The sequence below is a fragment of the Anas platyrhynchos genome, chromosome 24 (genome assembly GCF_047663525.1).
Source record: "Anas platyrhynchos isolate ZD024472 breed Pekin duck chromosome 24, IASCAAS_PekinDuck_T2T, whole genome shotgun sequence".
Taxonomy (NCBI): domain Eukaryota; kingdom Metazoa; phylum Chordata; class Aves; order Anseriformes; family Anatidae; genus Anas; species Anas platyrhynchos.
This window is the reverse complement of record NC_092610.1, coordinates 4,755,703-4,774,296: the sequence shown is the minus strand read 5'-3', so window position 1 is coordinate 4,774,296 and position 18,594 is coordinate 4,755,703. Positions and strand designations below refer to the sequence as shown.

The 18,594-nt window shown below is 57.7% G+C and overlaps 1 protein-coding gene across 4 annotated transcripts in view; it reads right to left on the bottom strand.

Annotated features, from left to right (window-relative positions):
* Positions 1 to 18,594, bottom strand: part of PTPRU (protein tyrosine phosphatase receptor type U) — a 55,111-nt gene that overhangs the window by 15,186 nt on the left and 21,331 nt on the right. The window contains exons 8-23 of one of the 4 annotated variants that reach the window (XM_038167341.2): positions 16,104 to 16,412; positions 13,021 to 13,130; positions 12,500 to 12,701; positions 11,586 to 11,688; positions 11,225 to 11,498; positions 9,601 to 9,637; positions 8,792 to 8,930; positions 6,569 to 6,598; positions 5,873 to 6,030; positions 4,164 to 4,354; positions 2,931 to 3,003; positions 2,308 to 2,384; positions 1,544 to 1,561; positions 1,064 to 1,100; positions 708 to 805; positions 503 to 619 (exon numbers count right to left, since the gene is read on the bottom strand). In XM_038167341.2, coding sequence (XP_038023269.2) covers positions 503 to 619; positions 708 to 805; positions 1,064 to 1,100; positions 1,544 to 1,561; positions 2,308 to 2,384; positions 2,931 to 3,003; positions 4,164 to 4,354; positions 5,873 to 6,030; positions 6,569 to 6,598; positions 8,792 to 8,930; positions 9,601 to 9,637; positions 11,225 to 11,498; positions 11,586 to 11,688; positions 12,500 to 12,701; positions 13,021 to 13,130; positions 16,104 to 16,412 — 1,973 coding nt within the window. The remainder of the gene's footprint in view (positions 1 to 502; positions 620 to 707; positions 806 to 1,063; positions 1,101 to 1,543; positions 1,562 to 2,307; positions 2,385 to 2,930; positions 3,004 to 4,163; positions 4,355 to 5,872; positions 6,031 to 6,568; positions 6,599 to 8,791; positions 8,931 to 9,600; positions 9,638 to 11,224; positions 11,499 to 11,585; positions 11,689 to 12,499; positions 12,702 to 13,020; positions 13,131 to 16,103; positions 16,413 to 18,594) is intronic. The other 3 variants (XM_038167342.2, XM_038167343.2, XM_038167344.2) reach the window with 3 other exon arrangements.

Below are 18,594 nucleotides of genomic sequence, written 5' to 3'. Positions count from 1 at the left end.
CAGCAGCAGCCCTGGGGCAATCTGGATCCATTCCATGAGCATCTTTTCTACCTGCCTCCTAACTAGACAGTAATTTCATGTTCCTTTAGATTAAGGGGTGAATTACACCGGCTCCATCCCCAGGTACCACGCTGGAAAATAACTGCCACATTACGCACGCCGCAGCCTGGAGGGGAAAAAGCATCATTCATCCTCCTTTGCAATTACACGGCGCTCACCCTGAAATTCAATGCTCACCGCTGACCACAGAAACAAAAGCAGAGCTGAGATGTGTGCCCAGGCAGAGGGCACAGGGCCAGGACAGGGCTTGCAGCAAAAAGCACAAAGGGAGGAGGTCCCAGCGTCTCCAGGCTTGGAGGTGGCACCTCCAAAGATGCAGAAAGCCCCACGCTGGGGTAAATTAAGAGGGTTTTGGTAAATGTTAACAGAGAATGGTTAAAGATGCCCGAGGTCTGTCCTCTGCCTGCTGGGTCGGGCAGGTTCCTGGCTGATGGGAACGTACCCTCTCGAGAGCGAAGGTGCGCACGGCGTACTCCGCCAGCGTCTCCGACTGCACCAGGGTGATCTTGATGTCCCCGTACATCTCGGAGTCATCCGGCCAGTATTTGGAGCATTTCACCTGCAAGGAGGGGACAGGATGGGCTTTTCGGCTCCTGTGGAGCAGATTGCAGAGCCACAGGGTAGGAAGGAGCGAAGGAGAGGCTTACCCGGCCCACCTCCACCAGCTTGGTTATCATCACGATGCTGGAACAGTGCTCCTGCCACACCATGCGCCAGAAGTCGTACACCATCTCCTGCTTGGGACCTGCGGGATGGCCAGAGGGGGCAGCGGTGTGGGCTGGGTGCTGGGGGATCCTCAGCTGGCCAGCACCGCACAGCCAGGGGTGGAAAATGTGGTCCTGGGGATCCTTTGGCTAGGACAGCAGACCGGCTTTGCTATTGCCCCATTTGGCCCCAAAACCGGCCCGTTTCCTCCCTTTTCTCACAAACACAAGGTTAAATACCCCAGGGACAAAACCCGGCTGCTAAATCCAGCAGAGAGAGAAGAGAGGGGTCGACTCACCTTGGGTGGCTATAAAGTGGTTGGACCTGTGGTAACCCTGCAAGGGAAACAGAGGCGTCAAGTCCAGGGGGGGCCATGGGGCACTCAAGCACTGCCCCACCAAACTCTTCTGTCACCACCAGCAGGTCCCCAGGCTGGCCATGCCACCAGCCCAGTGCTGTCCCAGCACCCTGTCCTGGCCCAAATCTTGTCCCCCCCATCCCAGAAAAGGCTTTTGTGAACCCCCCAGCTCGCATCCCCCTTCTGAAACAGCACCTCCAAAACACCCCAGGCTCCTCCTGCATCACTGCTGAGTACGTCCACACCACCACGAGAGCCCGATGAGAACTGCCCAGCCCACGACTGCCCCTGACTTTGTTTCTCCCCCCATTCCCACTCTGTCCACACGTTTTACCAAAAGCCTGCCTCTCACGGGCACTATCCTACACCTTTACACAGGGTGACGGCCCCATGCCTGGGAGCAGGGAACCATCTACTTACTTCTCGGTTAATCCGAATCTGAACGATCCCGTTTGGACACAGGTTTGAGAAAGAAAGATCAGAGACAGACATTAGTGAGGCAGAGCTCGAGAGACAGGACAGAGCCACGGGGCAGGAAGGACAGACGGGGACAGGCACAGGGACACTGCTGGGGCACAGGGAGCCCATCACAGTGGCATCAGGCCCCCTTTGCTGGATGATGTCCTCTGGACAGGAGGGAAGAATGGGATCTGCTGCTGCTTCCAGAAGATGTGAGGAGCCCACAGAGCCCCCCTGAGCTGTTCCTCACTCAGTGCCTAACGAAGCCTCCACCAGAGCCCAGAGACACGAGTCTCCCCTGGGCTTGGCATTGCTGGAGGCACTGGGATGTCATTCTGGGGGCTGAGCTCTGCCCAAATTGTAGCACTGCTGTACCGGGGTACCCCAAATTCAAGCACTGCTGCCCCCTGAGCCCAGGGCACGCCTCCAGCCTGTCCCTGTGTCCCCTCCAGCTTCTGCATCCTATACCCTGGGTAGGCAATGATCCTGGGACCATGGCAAGAACAGCGAGCACAGAAAAGGGGATGAGGAAGGAGAGGAGCAGAGGAGAAGGGAGAGATGCAGCTGCATGGGACAGGGACAGAAACGAGCAGAAATTTCTGACGGACATAAACCAGGCTTGTCAGAGCCCAGCCTGGCTCAGCTCCCTGCAGGGCACAGACCCCGACGGCCCCACGGGACACTCAGCCCCTGCCAGAGGGGACCACGGCCCCGTCCCCACTTACATCGATGTAGTTGGCGTTGATGTAATCCGAGTTGGGATCGCCCAGCAGCGGATGGAGCTTCACGCGGTGCCGGTCATCTGGGAGTCAAGGACAGAAGGTGGCATCAGGAGGTGACAGGGACAGCGTGTCACCTGCCCACCTTCGGTGTCCAACAGGGCCCTGGGCAGTGCCAGCTCCAGGACGAAGCTCCAGAGAGCAGCACGCCACAGGGGGAAGCAGCAGCAGGGCTCCTGGAGGACCTGGTGGGTCCCCATCCCTGCAGCAACGCGCAGGGAGCATCGTACAGCCCCTGTGTCACCCCCAACCACCTGCACTCCCACACCAGGAGCACCCCAGGGCGCACCAGAGCCATATTGTGGGTGTTACCGCTGTTTAAGCACCCCAAAACGTCCCATCTTCAATTGCTCCCAGCTCCAGCCCTCCTGTTTGCACTGGTGCTGATCCAATGGGCCTGGAGCCCCACTGAGCAAAGCCTTCTGCTGCCCCCGACCAGCCAAACCCCATCAGTTTATTCTTTGCCACAGACCAGACAGTTACCAAAAACCAAACCAACCAACCAACCGGCCCTTTAGAAGGCTTCTCACACCCTTTGGGCTACCCAAGCCTTTGTTACAGGCACTCACATGTCGACACGTGGTCCTGTCTCCCTTTGGTTTTGTCTTTCTTCTTCGAAGCATCCCAGCCTTCAAAGAAGCTCTGCAAGGAGAGGTGGCTGTCACAACCTGAGGACAGGGCTCTGGGGACACCCCCAGCCCCAAAACCCTCCCCAGGGCACAGGGGCAGACGCACCAACTCCATAGCAGCTCTGCCAGCTCCATGCTTCTGTTGCATCCACAAAATGCCCCATTTTCCAGCAAATTATATGCTGCCCATTTTTTTTTCCCAGCTTTTTTTTTTTTAATCTCCCCGGACCCTTTCTCTCCCCAGCACAGAACAGGTTTGTGTGTAATAACAGTAACATTCATAGATTGGCATAAGAGGAGGAAAGTGGAAGGAAATTACATGTTTTCTCCCCTCCCATAATATCTGAGTGCTTTCAAATGACTAGTTCCAAGAACATACAGCAGCTTTTCAAGGAGCACTAATGATTATAGCCAGCCCTGGTTTGTCCAATACATGAAAAGGGGGGGAAAAAAAAGCTCCTGCACTTGAAACAACTAAACATTAAACAGTAATTTCCCTGGGAAATTTCAATCGCCGGATCTGTGGGACACCGAGGAGTCAGGAAATCAACACTGCTGGGCGCGCTGCAGCGGAGCCGCGCCGAACACCGCGCTCCGTTACAAGAGCTGCAGCCCCACGAGGTGGGACGGGCACGATGCGAGTGGTGACCCTTGGGGAACGTCCCTCCCCTGCAGCCTCGCCACGGCCTCGGGAGCTGCTGGATTGCTGTGGAATTGCTCAGAGGAATTGCTCTTCCTCGGGCTGAGCCCAGTCACGGGGAGGGCACGGTGGAGAGGGAGGAGGTGGCAGGGAGGTGACACCGCCGGGTGTTTGCCCAGGAGGACCTGAGCACGGAGAAGCGTCCCCAGCCCCAGCAGGAGATGTTGGGTGACTCACTGCATGGCTGCCAGAGCTGTTGGGGCTCATCTCGTCTGATTAAATCCTGAGCTGCCAGCACCAGAAACCCGATCCAGACCAGCCAGAAAGCAGGGACACCCCACGTGCTGACAGCACCCAATGATTCAGGATGCCCAGAGAGCTCGGACACCCACCTCCCCCCCTCCAGAGAACCACAGCTCCAGATTTGGAGCATCCTCTTGCACAGGGGTCCTCCCCATGCCACGCCACATCACAGGGGACGTGTCCATCCAAAAAGCCACCCTCCCCAAGACACTGGCACGTGAGGCTCTCACCTCATACTCCTGCTTGAAGCCGTAGCCTTCGGCCGTCTTCATCTGGTTGATGTGCTGGAGGAGGTCAGCCACACGCACAGCGGGATGCAGCTGCCCAGTGTGGTATGGGGACCCTTTGCGGCCACACTGGCGACGAGGGGAGCCCCCGAGGAGGCTGCTGGACTCGTTGACCACGCTGCTGCGCTGGTCACCTGTGGGCAGGGGGGGAGAAACATGGCCATCGGGGGGCAACACCTCTAGGACCACAGCAGAGCTCTTTAAAACCAGTAGGCAAGATCTTAGGGGGCTCAGGTGCTTATTTCCCATCGATTGGAGGGCTTAGAGCAGCAAGAGCTACGTGCACAGACATCCACTCGAGGCCCCACCTCGAAGAATTGCATTGCCAACATCTCCAGCCCAGCCTACGGGTTAATTCTCCTCGCTGCGGGACCCCATCGCCTTATTGCTAGCAGCGACACAACGGGCTTTGCTGCTGCTTAACGGGCAAGTTCATACAGTGTTTTACGCAGTCCGTGCCTTTGCCATGTAATTACCAGCATCCCACACAGCCGTGTGCCTGGCCAGCAGACGGAATCCCAAAATTGGGGTTTGGGCAAGAACTGATGCTTCCCACTGCTGCCAGGAGAGGCGGCCGGCGCGGATCCCACAGCGCCAGCACGCAGCTCTGCTGCAACGGTGAGCCCTGGATGTGGTTTCCCTAACAACACTTCTAAAAACCGCCCGTGCCAGCTCGCTCACACAGCTGCCAGGCTTTTTATGGGGTTTGCTTGGATGCAGGGAGCACCCCTTGCTCGTGCCGACATCCCCCTGCTCCCTGCGCAGCCTGCACAGGGACGTTCTCCTTTGGGGTTACTGGGAAATGAACTGCGATGTGCCGGCAGCTCCGGGCAGGCTGGGATCTGCACAACCAAACGCTGAGGAGCCTCTTAGATTTTCTTACAAATGCATTAGGGGCTTGGTTTAAATGCAAGGAAACTGAGGCAGGCTGAGGAACAGCCCACAGCGGGTTACGGAGCAGCCCAGGCATTTATCCCCATTAAATAGCGATAGTTTGGGGTCAGTGCGGCTGCAGCAGGGGCTGAGCCTCCCACATCTCCTTCTCCACCCCTCACTGAGCAGAGGGATGGGGAACAGCCCAGAGATGATCAGAAAAGCAGCTCCAGCCCAGGTGGGAGCAGGATTGGGCCCCTCAGCCCCCTTCTTAAAAGAAACCCAGCGCAGTCAGCTCTCCTGGCCCTGAAAAGCTCCGCACAAAGCAGCCCGGTTACGAGCATTTCAAGAAACCCCAGTAGGAGCGTAACTGAAAAATAATACACCTATACGGATGCATTAAAAGGAGGAAAAGTTTGCCCTCTGGGCTTCTATTATCTGCAAGACAATGCCAGGAATCATATTAATCCAGCAGTCAGCGGAGAGGAGCTGTGTGTAAGCAGCATCTTGGAGTTACTGTAACAGATGTTATTAGCATATGGTTGAAACTGGGGCACTGAACGAGTTATTTTACAACTAAATCAGCGCCGAGACGCATCCTCCAGTGGGTGTGAAGTTATCAGTCTCCCTCTGATATGAACGCTGTGGCTCTTTAACCCTCCACACCCCGCAGCTGTGCACAGCGACACAAAACACGTCCTGCTGGAGCCGAGGAGCCGATTTGGGCGTGCTGCTGCTGCTGCTCCAGAGCTGGGCACGCCGAGGTTCCCCGTCCTTACCCCGGTTGCTGTAGTTGTGGGTGTCCATGAAGGACAGCCCCAGCCTCTCGTCCTCCTGCAGCGTGCTCTGGTCCGTGAAGCTGCGGTCGATGGCGCTCATCATGTGGGTCTTCTCGTGGCGGTAGTTGATGGTCGCTTTGGTCATGTTGACGGGTTTGCTGCAGCGGGATGGGAGGGGAGAAGTGGGGGTGAGCGGAGCTGTGCTGGCCGTGCTGCCAGGTCCCCAGTCCAGTGACCCTTCGGGCACCAGGATGGATTTTTTCTCCTGCTGCTTTGGTTTTCTGCTGCCCCGAGCCAGCTGCAGCCCCGCACGGAGCACCTCTCGCTGGCTGGAGCAGGTCCAAACCACCCATCCTCTGTCCCCCTCTGTCACCAGGGCGTCACCAAGCAGAAGACCCAAACCCAAATCACCCAAGGGACCTCACAGCTCCCGGTGGGGACAGGACCCTGCAGGACGCTGCCAAAACTCTGCATTCAATCAAGCATCAGCCTCCCCAGCAGGAGCAGAGCCGTGCTGGGTATCTGGCCCTTCCTGCTTACGCTTCCTTTGGTCTCTAGCGAGCTCAGAAGCATTATTTTCCCAAGCCAAAGAGGCCCTTAAAACGCACTTGACAGAGAAAAGGACTTGTTGGAGTGGAGAGCAGCAGAGCAAGGGGGGCAGGAGGAAGGGAGGGGAAGAGAATGACAATTACTTACGGGTAATAGGAATAAGAATAGTAGTTCCTCCTGGCAGGCGTGCAAACAAAGAGAACGGCAGAAATTGCATAAGCAGCTTTTCTCCGGCAGAGCAAAGGGAGGCTCAGGAGGCTCGGGGGCATGGTGCGGGAGGGAAGCGATGGGCACGGTGCAGCCAGCCCCAAGCAGCTGGGGCACTCTCCCTCCTCTCCAGCCCTCCCTCCCCACGGGGCCATTCTCTTTTTGCTCCATAAAGCATCAAACCATGGGATGGAAGCCGAGGGCGGCTCTTCCCTGCACCTGGCAGGGAGCCTTGGAGGGCAGGTAACGGGCTGCATGTGCCTGTGAGTTACTACTGGGGAGCCTGGAGCTGTCAGACGAAGCCCTGGGGACCTCAGCCCTCCTCAGTGCTCAGGAAATTAAATGCTCCCAGCAGAAACCTGGCTCCCCTTTTGCACCTGCAGGAGCCTGGGCATCCTGGCAGCGGGGCCAAGCACCGGCTCTTGTGGCCACCACGGTCCCAGGGCAGGCGGAGAGGTGTCCGAGGGGATATTTCCCGTTTTGTGAGACTGAGCAGCAAACACACCAAGAATTTAGGCCCTCCCCAGGGAGCTGAGGAGGCAGCCCGCTCGTTCCCCGTCAGGAGAAGTGAGGTGGGGGCGCCGTGTTTCCAGCCTCCGCTGCCTGTCACCATTCATTACGGACAGGCGGATTCTGGGGGCACATTTCCATTGCACCACGTCAGCGTTTTTCCAACGGCAAAATGCTCCGGAGGAGATTTATGAGCCAGTCCCGGCTTCCCGACAGCCCCCAGTTCGGGGCCCTCGGTGCCGGAGCTGATTTGCGGCCCCCTTCCATCAGTTCACACCGGGATGCTGAAGCAAAGCAGCTCCTCCTCCTGCCCCAGACCAGTGGAAACGCGGCGGTTTTCTACCCGCTGACCCAGCAACACCGCTTGTAGGAACCAAAGGGCTTCAAATGCAGCAGCACCAGCAGCGTTTGCTCCGTGCAGGACAGGTCCAACACCGCATGCACGGGCAGGCAGGGAGCTACGGGCTGATCCTGCACAGCAGCACGGCGGTGATGGGACACCGCAGCCTTGCTTTCAAGCTGGCACAAAGCAGCCAGAATCCCTCCAGGTGATAACCAAAGAGCTCTGCACTTTGCATGGGCTGCAGCTGGGCTGTTTTGCTCCCCCCAGCCATTCGCATTCTTTCCTTATTTTGCTCCGGTGCCACGGGACGATGTTTAATTGCTGCCCTTTTCTCCCCATTGTGCCAGCCCAGCTTTTAATGCCCCCCCCGGCTCTGCTGCTTCAAGCCCCCCACATTAAGAGGCCACTTTCCAGGGTGCTGCACTCCAGCAAAAAGCAGCAGCCACGGCCCCAACGCTCCCGGGGATGAGTGTCCTGGAAAACCCTCGTCCTCCTCCCTCCTGCCCCACCGAGCTTCCCAAATATCGGCCGGCTGAAATGGCCACGGCTGCATCCAGGGAGATGCTCGAGATGGGGAGCACAGGGACCCCCCCAGGAGGAGTTTGGGGTCCCCAGGGAGCAGAGCGCAGAGCCCTGGGAGGCTCCCCTCCAGCACGCACAGGAACTGGAACGTCTCAGAGCCAGAAAAACTGGAGGCTACTAAAAAAATCAGTATTTCTGCATTAAAATGAGCACCTACATCCGCCTGCCCAAGCCTGGGAGCAGGAAGCCCTGTTCGTCCCGGTGCCCTCAAGCACAGGGATGGTGACAGAGGGGCTCAGCACCACCCCAGGACCCCTGAAGCTGCAGCATTTCAGTCCCTACAGAACCGGCAGAGCAGCACGAAGCCAAGAAGGAGCAGTAAAAGACTGGAAAACACGGGGGAGAGCGGTGGAACAAAGCTGCAGAGGGTGAGGGGGCATCCCAGGACTTTGTCTTTTGGTTGCCCAGTGTCACAGGCAGGACACAGCCTTCTTTGCTGCTGTGCCTGGGTTTATTCCATGTCCTCAACCCATGCAATGCTCCGGGTGCTCAGCATCTCCCTCCCTCCCTGAACACCACCGAGCCATCAACACCAGCCCTTCCCCAGGCTCCCAGCAGGCAGGGGAGGGTTGGATGAGGCAGGGCAAGCAAATGGGAAACCTCAAAATTACCTCCTATTGTGCTGGGAGGAGGTCACCAGTCCCCAGTTACCCCCAGTCAGAGCCATCTCCCCGTAAGCTGGAGCTGGGAGGACGGACAGACAGACGGGAGGCGCGGGTTCCCCTTACCCTTTCCGGATGACGACGATGATGGCTCCCAGGAGGATAATGAGGACGACGAGCCCGCCGGCACAGATCCCCAGGATCAGCCCCATCTCCTCCGAGTGCTGCGACACCTCCAGCGGCCGCTTGCTCTCTTTGCAGGCAGCTGCCAGGGGAAAGCAGGGGCAGGGGTCAGTGCTCAGCTCCCTCCTGGCCCCTGCCAGGGCTGGGCACTGTCCCCTGCCTCCCACATGGCTGGGGAGGGGAAGGAAATTCACAGAATCCCCCCAGCTGGAAGTGACCCACGAGGACCACTGCATCCAGCTCCTACATAACATCTATGTGATGTTCACGTAACGTGCTGTGCAACTTCTCCTCTACATGCAGGGGGTGCAAAGGAGGAGGCAACACAGAGCCCAGAAGTCTCTCTCCTCCACAATTCCTCCCCGTGAGATGCTCTGAGCTCCCTGCATGTTTTATCCCTGCTGAGATGCTACAGGAAAATCCTGGAGAGCCGCAGTGCCTTGCGCACCTCCCTTCACCTCTCGATCCCCGGGGGGCAATGTGGTCTCTCTGGGCCACCTTTGTCACCCCAGACACAATCTCGCTGCGCTCAGCATCCAGCACAACCACCCCCAGCACCACTTCAATAACAGCATTAGAAAAAAAAACTCAGCCAAGGGTAAAAACAAAACACACCAGACAGCAAGCAGCAACCACACACCCTCCCAGCAGCGTGGGGCTGAGCTGTACCAAAGCATCGAGCACCCGACCACGAGGCAGCACCCCAGGTCAAGCTGCCGGAGCGGGGATCTTGCAGAAAGCAGGGAGCTTACCTTTGCGGGCGATGCGGATGCAGTTCAGCCAGGTTTCCTGCAGAGGAAAGAGACGAGGAGTCAGGCTGGCTGGATGCAAACCTGCTTTGTTGATGCTTTTGCCCCCTCCCAGACTGGGGGAGTTCCCGTGTGGTTTGTGTTGAAGCACCCACTGCTGAGCCTAAGGAGCTCTGGGGCACACGGAGTTATCCATCCCGCTGAGTTATCCGTCCCCAGCATCTTCTAAACCAACATCCTTTGATTTAACAAAGCCGTCACTCCTGGCACAGAGGGGGAGCAAAGCTCAGGGAGGTGCAAAGTGAAGGTCCCCAGAGAGCTCCTGGAGGGACCCCAGCGGTCCCAGCCACCCGCAGGTCACCAGCAAGCTGCTGGCCACGGCCAGAACACCCCAGGTCACCACCCAGAGCTTCATGGGGTTTTTATTTATGATCAAAGCTCTCAAACCCCGTCACTGGTGCTCTGCACGTGCTGCCAACATTGCTGCGAGGGCTTCATGCTCAGCTGTCCAATAATTTTCACATTTGCATTGGGGGTTGAGCTCAAATATTCCGTTTTTCCATGTATCTGATCTCTGTTGGAAAAAAAAAACTCCACCATTGTCACAGCTCTCCTCTCTGAGCTTCCTCCAGCGCCTCGGGACACCGGCGCTGCCAAACCCACTCTGTCCTTGCAGCCTGATGCCAAAATCTGCCCGCATGAGGTGCCCGGGGTGGCTGGCACGGCACCGCTCTCCCGGAGGTGCCAGGTCTGGCTTCTCCTGCTTCGTGGTCCAGCTGGCCCCAGAGCCAGGACAAACCCAAGCTGGGAGGCAGCTTTTTCGCGACGCCTGACGGCAGCCAGCACAAACCCATTGCCTCCCAGCAGGAAGGTTATGAAGCACCAGTTATCCAGCAGTGCCTGAGCGAGCCGGAGCCGAGATGCTGCCGCCTGTCTCGGCTCTAATTACAAGCCAGCGAGGTGTGAACGATCCCAGAGGAGGAGGATTCAAAATTCAGCTCCTTCCCGGCGAGAAGGGAACTGCAGCCAGCATGTGGAGCCACGCACGCAGGAGCAGAGATGCTGCCACGGTGCCACAGCTTCACGTTTAGCAGCTCATCCCCAGGGTGGACCAGGAGCTGCTGGAGCATGTGAGGATGATGAGGGTCTCCCGGGGGTCCTGAAGGCAGCTTGGAAGAAATCAGCCCAGATGGGGAGCAGAGCTTGGGACAGACGGATCCGGGAACTGCTGCTGGGAATCCGGTGAACTGGTGGCTCAGGAATGTGCAGACATCTCTTGGTTCCCAAATTGTCCTTCCTCACCCCAGGATCAGCCACTGGGAACGTGGATCTGCCCCACAGCAGCTGGGCTGAGGCTGGACGTTCCCAGTCCCAGCACTCATGGCCAGGACCGGGCAGGGGACACGCACACCCCAGTGGGTGCCCAGGCTCCAGGTAGGACAGGGAACACCCAGCTGCACTCCCAACGCACCCCAGGGTGGCCCCGAGTGACGGGAACCAAGAGCAAATAGCCAGCAGGAGGACCTAAAGCAAAGGATCTGAAGCAAGCCCCACTTTCCAACACCCCCTGGACCCCATGGGGCTGGTGGCAAACTGGTGGTCCCCAATTTGCCACACAGCTACTCACCCCTTTGAGGTTGCTCATGGCCTGGAAGTAGATGAGATACGCCTTCTTGGGCTCCAGCGGCGGGTTCCAGTAGCCGCTGTAGGTCTGGTTGTCCCCCACGGTGAAGGGTTTGGCTTCGGTGAGGCTGCTGGCGGGCAACTCGGCCCCGAAATAGTGCACGGAGCCACGGGACACGGCGTCATCAAACGTCAGCGGCACCGGGAAGCACTCCTGGCCGCCCAGCTCCCGCTTGATCTTCTTGGGCCGGTCCTCTTCCACGATGACCTGGTAGGTGCTGGGGGGTGGCGGGCGCAGGTTAGCTTTGGGAGGACGGCTCTGCCCTGCCCGCCGTGCCCTCATCCCCCCGCAGCCCCCTGCCTACCTGATGGGCGCCCCCCTGCCCTGCGCTGGCCGCAGCAGCACCGTGATCGTGCTCTCCGACTCGCCCAGCGGCGACGGCATGTCCCCGTAGTCAAAGGTGGGAGCTGCAAAGGGAGCGGGCAGGAGTAAGCCACAGCCCCGTGGCCGCCTGCACGGGGAAACTGAGGCACGAGCAGAATTCCCCAGGGCCTAAGCGAGTGCTGCATTTTGGAGAGGACCGTGGAGGGGGCTGCAGGAAATGGAGCAGGATGCGACCTGGACTGATGCTCCAGCCTTGGGATGCGCTCAGTGTGAGTGGGGACATCACCACATCCAACCTCTGGCATGGCACAAGCATCGCCCCAAGGGGCAGCAGCACCCCAAAGGCAAGGAGAGGATCCCCCCGTGCCCAGCACAGCCCCGTGGGTCCCAGGTGATCGTCAGCACTGCTTTGCAGTTTCAGTGCCCCCCCATCAGGACACATCTCAGCCATGGGATCTCCTTGTGACCCTGATTGGGATCTGCTTGTGACCCTGACCCCCAGCAGAAGGGGACTGCCCTCTCCATCCTGCTGGTCGCCACGTGCCCCCTGGTCTGAGGGAGCTCTGCCACGCAGCCCCGCGGAGCATCTCCCTTAGGCTGTCCCCTGAACCTACAGCAGGGAGGAGGAGGAAGTAGGGATGCAGAGCAGAACCACTTTGGAGAAGAAGAAGTGATGGCCAAAAAACTACGAAGACATTTTTTGACCTCACAATAGGTCGGAAACACAAATGCAGTCCCAGGCTGTGGGCACAGCACCGTGAGCATCCTTCGAAAAGCAACAGCCAAGCCCACGGGACCTCTACAGATGCTCTGGCACTGCCACCACCAACGTGCCAGAGGAGAAAGCTCCTCAAAACCCCAGCAGCACTCGGCGCCAGAGCCCAGGGGACATACCAGATATGTTGGTGGTGATCTCGGTGAGCGCCGTCTGCCCAAAGCCCTTGCCCGTGCGGGCACGCACCGAGAAGAGGTACGTGGTGCCGGGGTGCAGGTTGGAGAAGACATGGTAGGTCTCATTGCGCAGCTTGGAGACCGTGCGCCGCGGGCCGGGCACGTTGACCGCCGGGTCGGAGGACTCGATGCTCTGGTAGCTGATCTGGAAGGACAAGGGCAGGGCATCACGAGAGGGCAAAAGCTGACGGCATGGCAAAAGGGATTAATTACAGGGATTAATTACAGGGATTCACCCGCAGGAGCAGCCCTAAAAGCAGGTGCCTGTGTTTGTGTTTTGGGGTAAATCAGAAGATAACTGGAAAAGCCACTGCTGGATAGTAACAGTGGCACTGAAAGCTGACCCAGGAGACACAAACCCTGTGGCCAGGAGGATTTCAGCAGGCTGGACCCGTGCTCCCATCGCAGCCACCAGCAGCTGCTGAGCTCCGATAGATCCGTGGGTACCGGGGCTCGGGACGCACCTCGTACTGCGTGATGAGGCCATTGGGCTCCACCGGTTCCTCCCACTTCAGAAATATCATGTCCTCCAGCGGGGTGAAGGTGAGAGACTCGGAGGCGATGCCACCAGGCACTGGGGAAGGAAAGGGAAGGTGCCCACGTGAGGACAAGCCCTGTGGGGATCTGCTCCAGGTGCTTTGGCGCTCCCCAGGGACGCATCCTTGGGGCCGGAGCTGGTACTGCCCCCATGATATAACCCCCCCTGCACTCCCCACTATTACCACCACCACCAGTAACACCCACCAGTAATTACAGCAGGTGAAGGTGCTGGGATCGATATTCCCTTATTTACCGTGGATTTCCTTCGTTCCCCCCCTCCCAGACCCAAGGGGGTTATTGAGGAGGGACAGGAGCTTGGCACAGACCAGTACTCCCATTACTCCCAGGCAGAAATAACGCTTCACTGCCTGAAAAACGCACCCCCTCGTTTCAGGAGCAACTAAACCCACTTCCCAGAACAAACCACCATGCTCCGCAGGGATGCTGGAGGCGCAGGAAAGACTGAGGGCAGTGTTAGCAGCTTGGGAACAGCCCCTGGTGGGACGCACTCCAGGCAAGGCATCGCCAACAGCTTTATATTCAGCACAGCTTCGTTCAGCTCTGCGCTTTGGTTCCGGGCAGGTTGAGCCATGCAAGCCTCACACGCATGGAAGCAGCCTGTTCCGACCGGGTGCCAGCTCTCCCCATCTTCCCTTTATTTATTTTTTTTTTCAGCTTTTGTTCAGATCTAATTACACGGCCAAGGGAGAGGGATTGCCTTCCGCATGCTTCCCACCGTGCAAATACACAATTTCCACTTGATTTACAAGTTAATTTAATCACAGGCACCATGTCCTACACGTGTACACAAGACGCTTATTAAATTTCCGGAAACCTTTAGGGCAGGAGTAGTGTGTACGTATCAGTATACATCGCTCCTGCAAACAAATAAAGCAACACGGAGGTGCCCACCTCTGGATTCCAGCACTGGCCGATGTGCTCTGCTGTGTCCATGAGCACTAATCACACCTGCAGTGCTATTTTTTACTTTTTTTGGGAAAAATCCCACTGTTCGGGGATGTTCCCATGGACCATGCGTTTGTGCATGCACTGGGATCAGACCAGAGTTGGTGCACAACGGCTGCCAGCTGGGCGTACCCCCCTGCCATCCATCTACACCTATATTTATGGATTTGTATATTTTTATTCTGGCTTGTAGTGCCTGCACCCTGCCTGCAAGGGAGAGAACTGGCTCGCTGCAGCACCTGCACACAGCTCTGCTCAGCGCAGAGGTGAGCGGAAGGACGGGCAGAAGGAAAGCCCAGGGAACCAAAGCCCTCCCCCAGCCAGGTCTTTTTTTTCCAACGACTCTCCAAGAAAAACCCCAGTGCTTCACAAACAAAGCACAAAAAAGCCAAATAAAACACAACCAAAGGTCCTATTATTGAGCCTTCGCTACCTTCTTGTAATTGCATGTGTGGCAGCTCATTACCCAGTCCTGGCAACTCAAATCATCATTACCCAGTCTCAGCCACAGAGCACACAGGGGGAGAGACTCAGCCCATTCCCACCACGTTCAGTTGCTTAAAAAGATGTTCCTGTCCCACGGAACTCAGGGCCCGAGGTGGGGATGTCCCCACCACACTGTGAGGTGGCTGCAGGGTCCCCAGCACAGCCGAGGCACCAGCCCCTGCTCCTCCGCAAGCCTGCCACAGGAATCTGGGAGCAGTAGGAGCCGAGCTTTACACCCGGTCATTAGCTAATTTAGCTAAACTGCGCAGTCCTGTAGCTGGGCCAAACCCACGTGTAATGTTTGCAGTACATCCATGCACCCAGAGATGCATGGATCCCTCCTGGGATGGGAAGCACTCGCTGCACCACGCTCGATCCAAGGGGAAAGCAGCCAGCCCCGGCTAATCTACATAGAGGGAAGCAGCTGGAGCGATTACAGGATAGCACAAAAACATCTGGAGCTACTGTATTAATATACAATAGGAAAGCAGCTGGAGCAGTCACAGCACAGTGCAAACAGCTGAAGCAATTAGAGATGGAAAATAAAGCGTGGAGCTGGGTGCTCACGGGCAGGCAGGCTCAGGTCTGGGGGCACACAAAGCACTGATGGGATGCACGGAGAAATCGCTCTGGTTTTAGCATTCAGAGATTAAAGCGGGACCCCAAAGACTCCAGTTGAGTTTGCAGCTCTTCTGCCTTAATTCTGATTCTTGATCCTAAAAAGCGCCTCGGAGATTAACAACTATGCGAGGGGTTGCTTAAGCATAGGCAACAGGCTTTGCCCCGGAGCAAGCAGGTGATTTCTTCCCAATTATGTGGTCTGTTCCCCATTCGTGCTGCAGAGAGTTAATGGTGCGTGATGGGTGAGTCGGAGTGAGCCAGCAGGGATGGAGGGAGGGATGCTGCGGGCACGCTTGGCACCCTGCACCCACTCAGGGACGCCGAGGCTCCTCACACCCCAACAGGGACATTGCCCCTTGTTGGTACCTCTGGATAGGGAGCTGGGTCGAGCAGGTAGATCAGAAATGGTTTGGCTGTGCAAGGAGAGCACACGTATGCAACCCAAATCCCCCTGAAAACAAACTTAATTGGGGAGAAGTGCTGGGGAAGCCGACCAGAGCTGTGCCGGGAGCGCGCTGACCTCTTGCTCACAGCGCTCACCAAGGAACATAGCAAAGCCAAACTGATCAGCCTGAGCCCTGAGGATGAAAGGAGTTCCCGAAGTGCAAAGCATTAATTGTTTTAATCAGTTGTTATTCCTGCGAGGCTTCAACTCCACAACAAGGGGTGAAGGAGGACCCGCCACGTGGGGACGAGTCGGGCTAAAACACCACAAGGACAGCGCTCCTGGGGCGATGCAGGACATTGCTCTGCCAGAACACCAGTGCTGCCCCATCACCACCCGACTCCCCTGGGACACCCGCAGCATTTCTCCCCCTCTCTGCCATCACTGCATCACCCTCGCCTCCCCACAGGAGACATTCCCATTGTGCCCCCAAAGAGGAGCAGAGGGAACACCTCGGGGACCCTCCCCAAACCCGCCGCGTGCCCTTACCGTCCTCGTCCGTCTGGAAGGTCACTTCCTTGCCCTCCTTGCGGCCCTCGGGGTTGGAGAGGATGAGCTTGACGTGGATGTTCTTGTAGGGCAGCAGGTTTTTGATGGTGTAGCGGTTGGCGTTGCGCTCCATCTTGGCGCACTCGCGGAAGGTCTGGTTGTGGCCGCTGCCCACCAGGTAGCGGTAGCACAGCGAGACGGTGTAGGTGTGGCAGCGGGTCAGGTTGTAGCCCAGCGGCTCCCACTGCAGCGTCAGCTGCCTCGACTGGATTTCGGAGAAGGCCAAGCCCTTGGGGGCCCTCATGGGCTCTGCCAGGGGGAGAGAGGAGTCAGAACACATCGCTCAGAGGTTTACACTAAGGGCGTGTTCACCTAGCTTCAGGCACACAGCAGGAAAGCCTGTGGTGTGGGAGCAAGGCAGCTGTACACAGACAGCAACCCTGACCCCAAAAGTGGTCCCAGTTTGCTGCCCTGTGGCCTGCCTTAGGCTGCCCAGAGAGGCTGAGGAGCCCCCTCCTTGGAGATCTTCAAAAGCCATCTGGACATGGTCACGAACACCCTGCTCTGCATGGCCCTGCTGGAGCAGGGCTTGGACCAGATGCTTTTGCCTATCTCACCCCAGAGCAGATCCTTGAGCAGTGTACACAAAGCAAATTCCCATGGGATTTGCACCACGAAGGAACTGGAGCAGCGCAGGGTTGCAGGAGGCATTTCCATCCTCAGCAGATGCTCCAGCAGCTCCAGATGTCCTCACGGGACATCCTCACCACCTGCACCTGATGGGTCTGCTCCACGCCTGGTGCCAGGGACCCACCTCTGGCACCATAACTAGGAAAATGATCGTTTTCACCTCAATCATCACCAAACACCGCATCATCTCCTTCACCCGTGGAGAACCCATTTCCTCTTCATTCCACTGTATTTAAGTGGTCAGTGGGGAGCAGACTCCCCCGGGCCAACGTGTGCAGATCCAAAGAGCAATTCAGCAAGAGCTCAGCTAACGAGGACGTCCGCAGGCACCGATACCACCGAATATATCCACGCAATTAGTGCCAGCACCGAGCCGCTGGCGCTCACAGTCACTAATGCAGCTGCACGGATGCAGGCAGCGTCGATCACGGGTGACAGCACCGGGCATCTCCCCTCGCCCCGGGGCAGGATGCATTTATCCTTTAAGTGGATTCTTCCAGAGTCCTCGTGGGTTGGATCCTACAAAGCCCATTGTCACCAGGGGCTGGTCCAGAGATGCTGCAGGGCGCGGGCTGGTACATCAGGGAGGATGCAGGGCCCGTGACTGACACGTTGCCGCCTTTCAGGTGGAAGAGCAGCGGCTGCTTCATCCCTTGCAAAGCCACCATGTGCTGGGTCGGGAGTGAAATCCACGGCTGTGTCACGCAGGAGGAGCGCAGGGAGCCTGGGCTGGAGGCTGGGACCATCAGAAACACAACACGGGTCGCCGACACTTGCAACCAGCGCCTGTCATCAGCTTGAAGGTAATAATGAAAGCCCGGCTTTCTCAGAACACTTGTGAAAATTAATCTGGGAGAAAAGCTCCTGCCAGGCCCTGGGTCGAGGTTTGCATTTCCTGATCTTCTCCTCCAATGACGTCAGAAGCTGACCCTGCAGGGTCAGAGGCATGGGCAGAACCACGGTGCTCCAGCTCCACGATGTCCCAGCCCCACGGGCTGCACCCTGCAGCGGCAGCACGGGGAGGATGCACCCGGAGGTGACAAGGTACCGGCTCACAGAGCTGTCACCAGCACAATGACAACATAGGGACGAGCCCGTCCCCACGCCCTGGTGGCTGATTCGAGCTCAGAGGGAAGGATGCTGCTGGTACCTGAGTTGCTCGATCCCTGCATCATCCCCAAAGGGAGCATCCATTGGGACAGGGACCCTCCACCCACAGCATTAAGGCTGAGCTGATTTAAAACAACAAAATAAGCTCATTCCTGGAAAGGATAAGTGCTCCAAAGCACAAGAACCACCAGTTTTGTCTTGTTTTGGTGTACGTACTAAAACAGGGCACAATCCTGGCCCGTTGTCACCACTGCCATTGCCACCCAGCTGATGGCAGGAATGGTGTTGTGATGATCACGTCCCCTCACTGCCACCTCGTCACCTGTGCTCAGCCAGAGCTGTGAAGCCCACATCAGAGGTGGCTGCCATGGGGCAGGAGAGGTGCCTCCACCAGCCTCATTGTCCCAACAACTGGAGACGGGGACATCCCCAAGCCCCGGTGACCGCTGCGAGGTGGCCACCACACACTAGCCAGCCTGTCCTGAAATTTTAGGGATGCCCTTAGATAGAGACGGCACTGGGGACCCCGCAACTGAGGTGAGCAGCTGTCCCCAGCCCCCTTCACCCATCACCAGGGATGGGAACCAGGCGCTGGCCCTAAAAAGTCAACAAAATGCAGCTCCATGCATCCAGAGGAGAAATGCTCCAACTCACACCACAGCCCCTGGACCAAATCTGCTGCTCCCAGCCA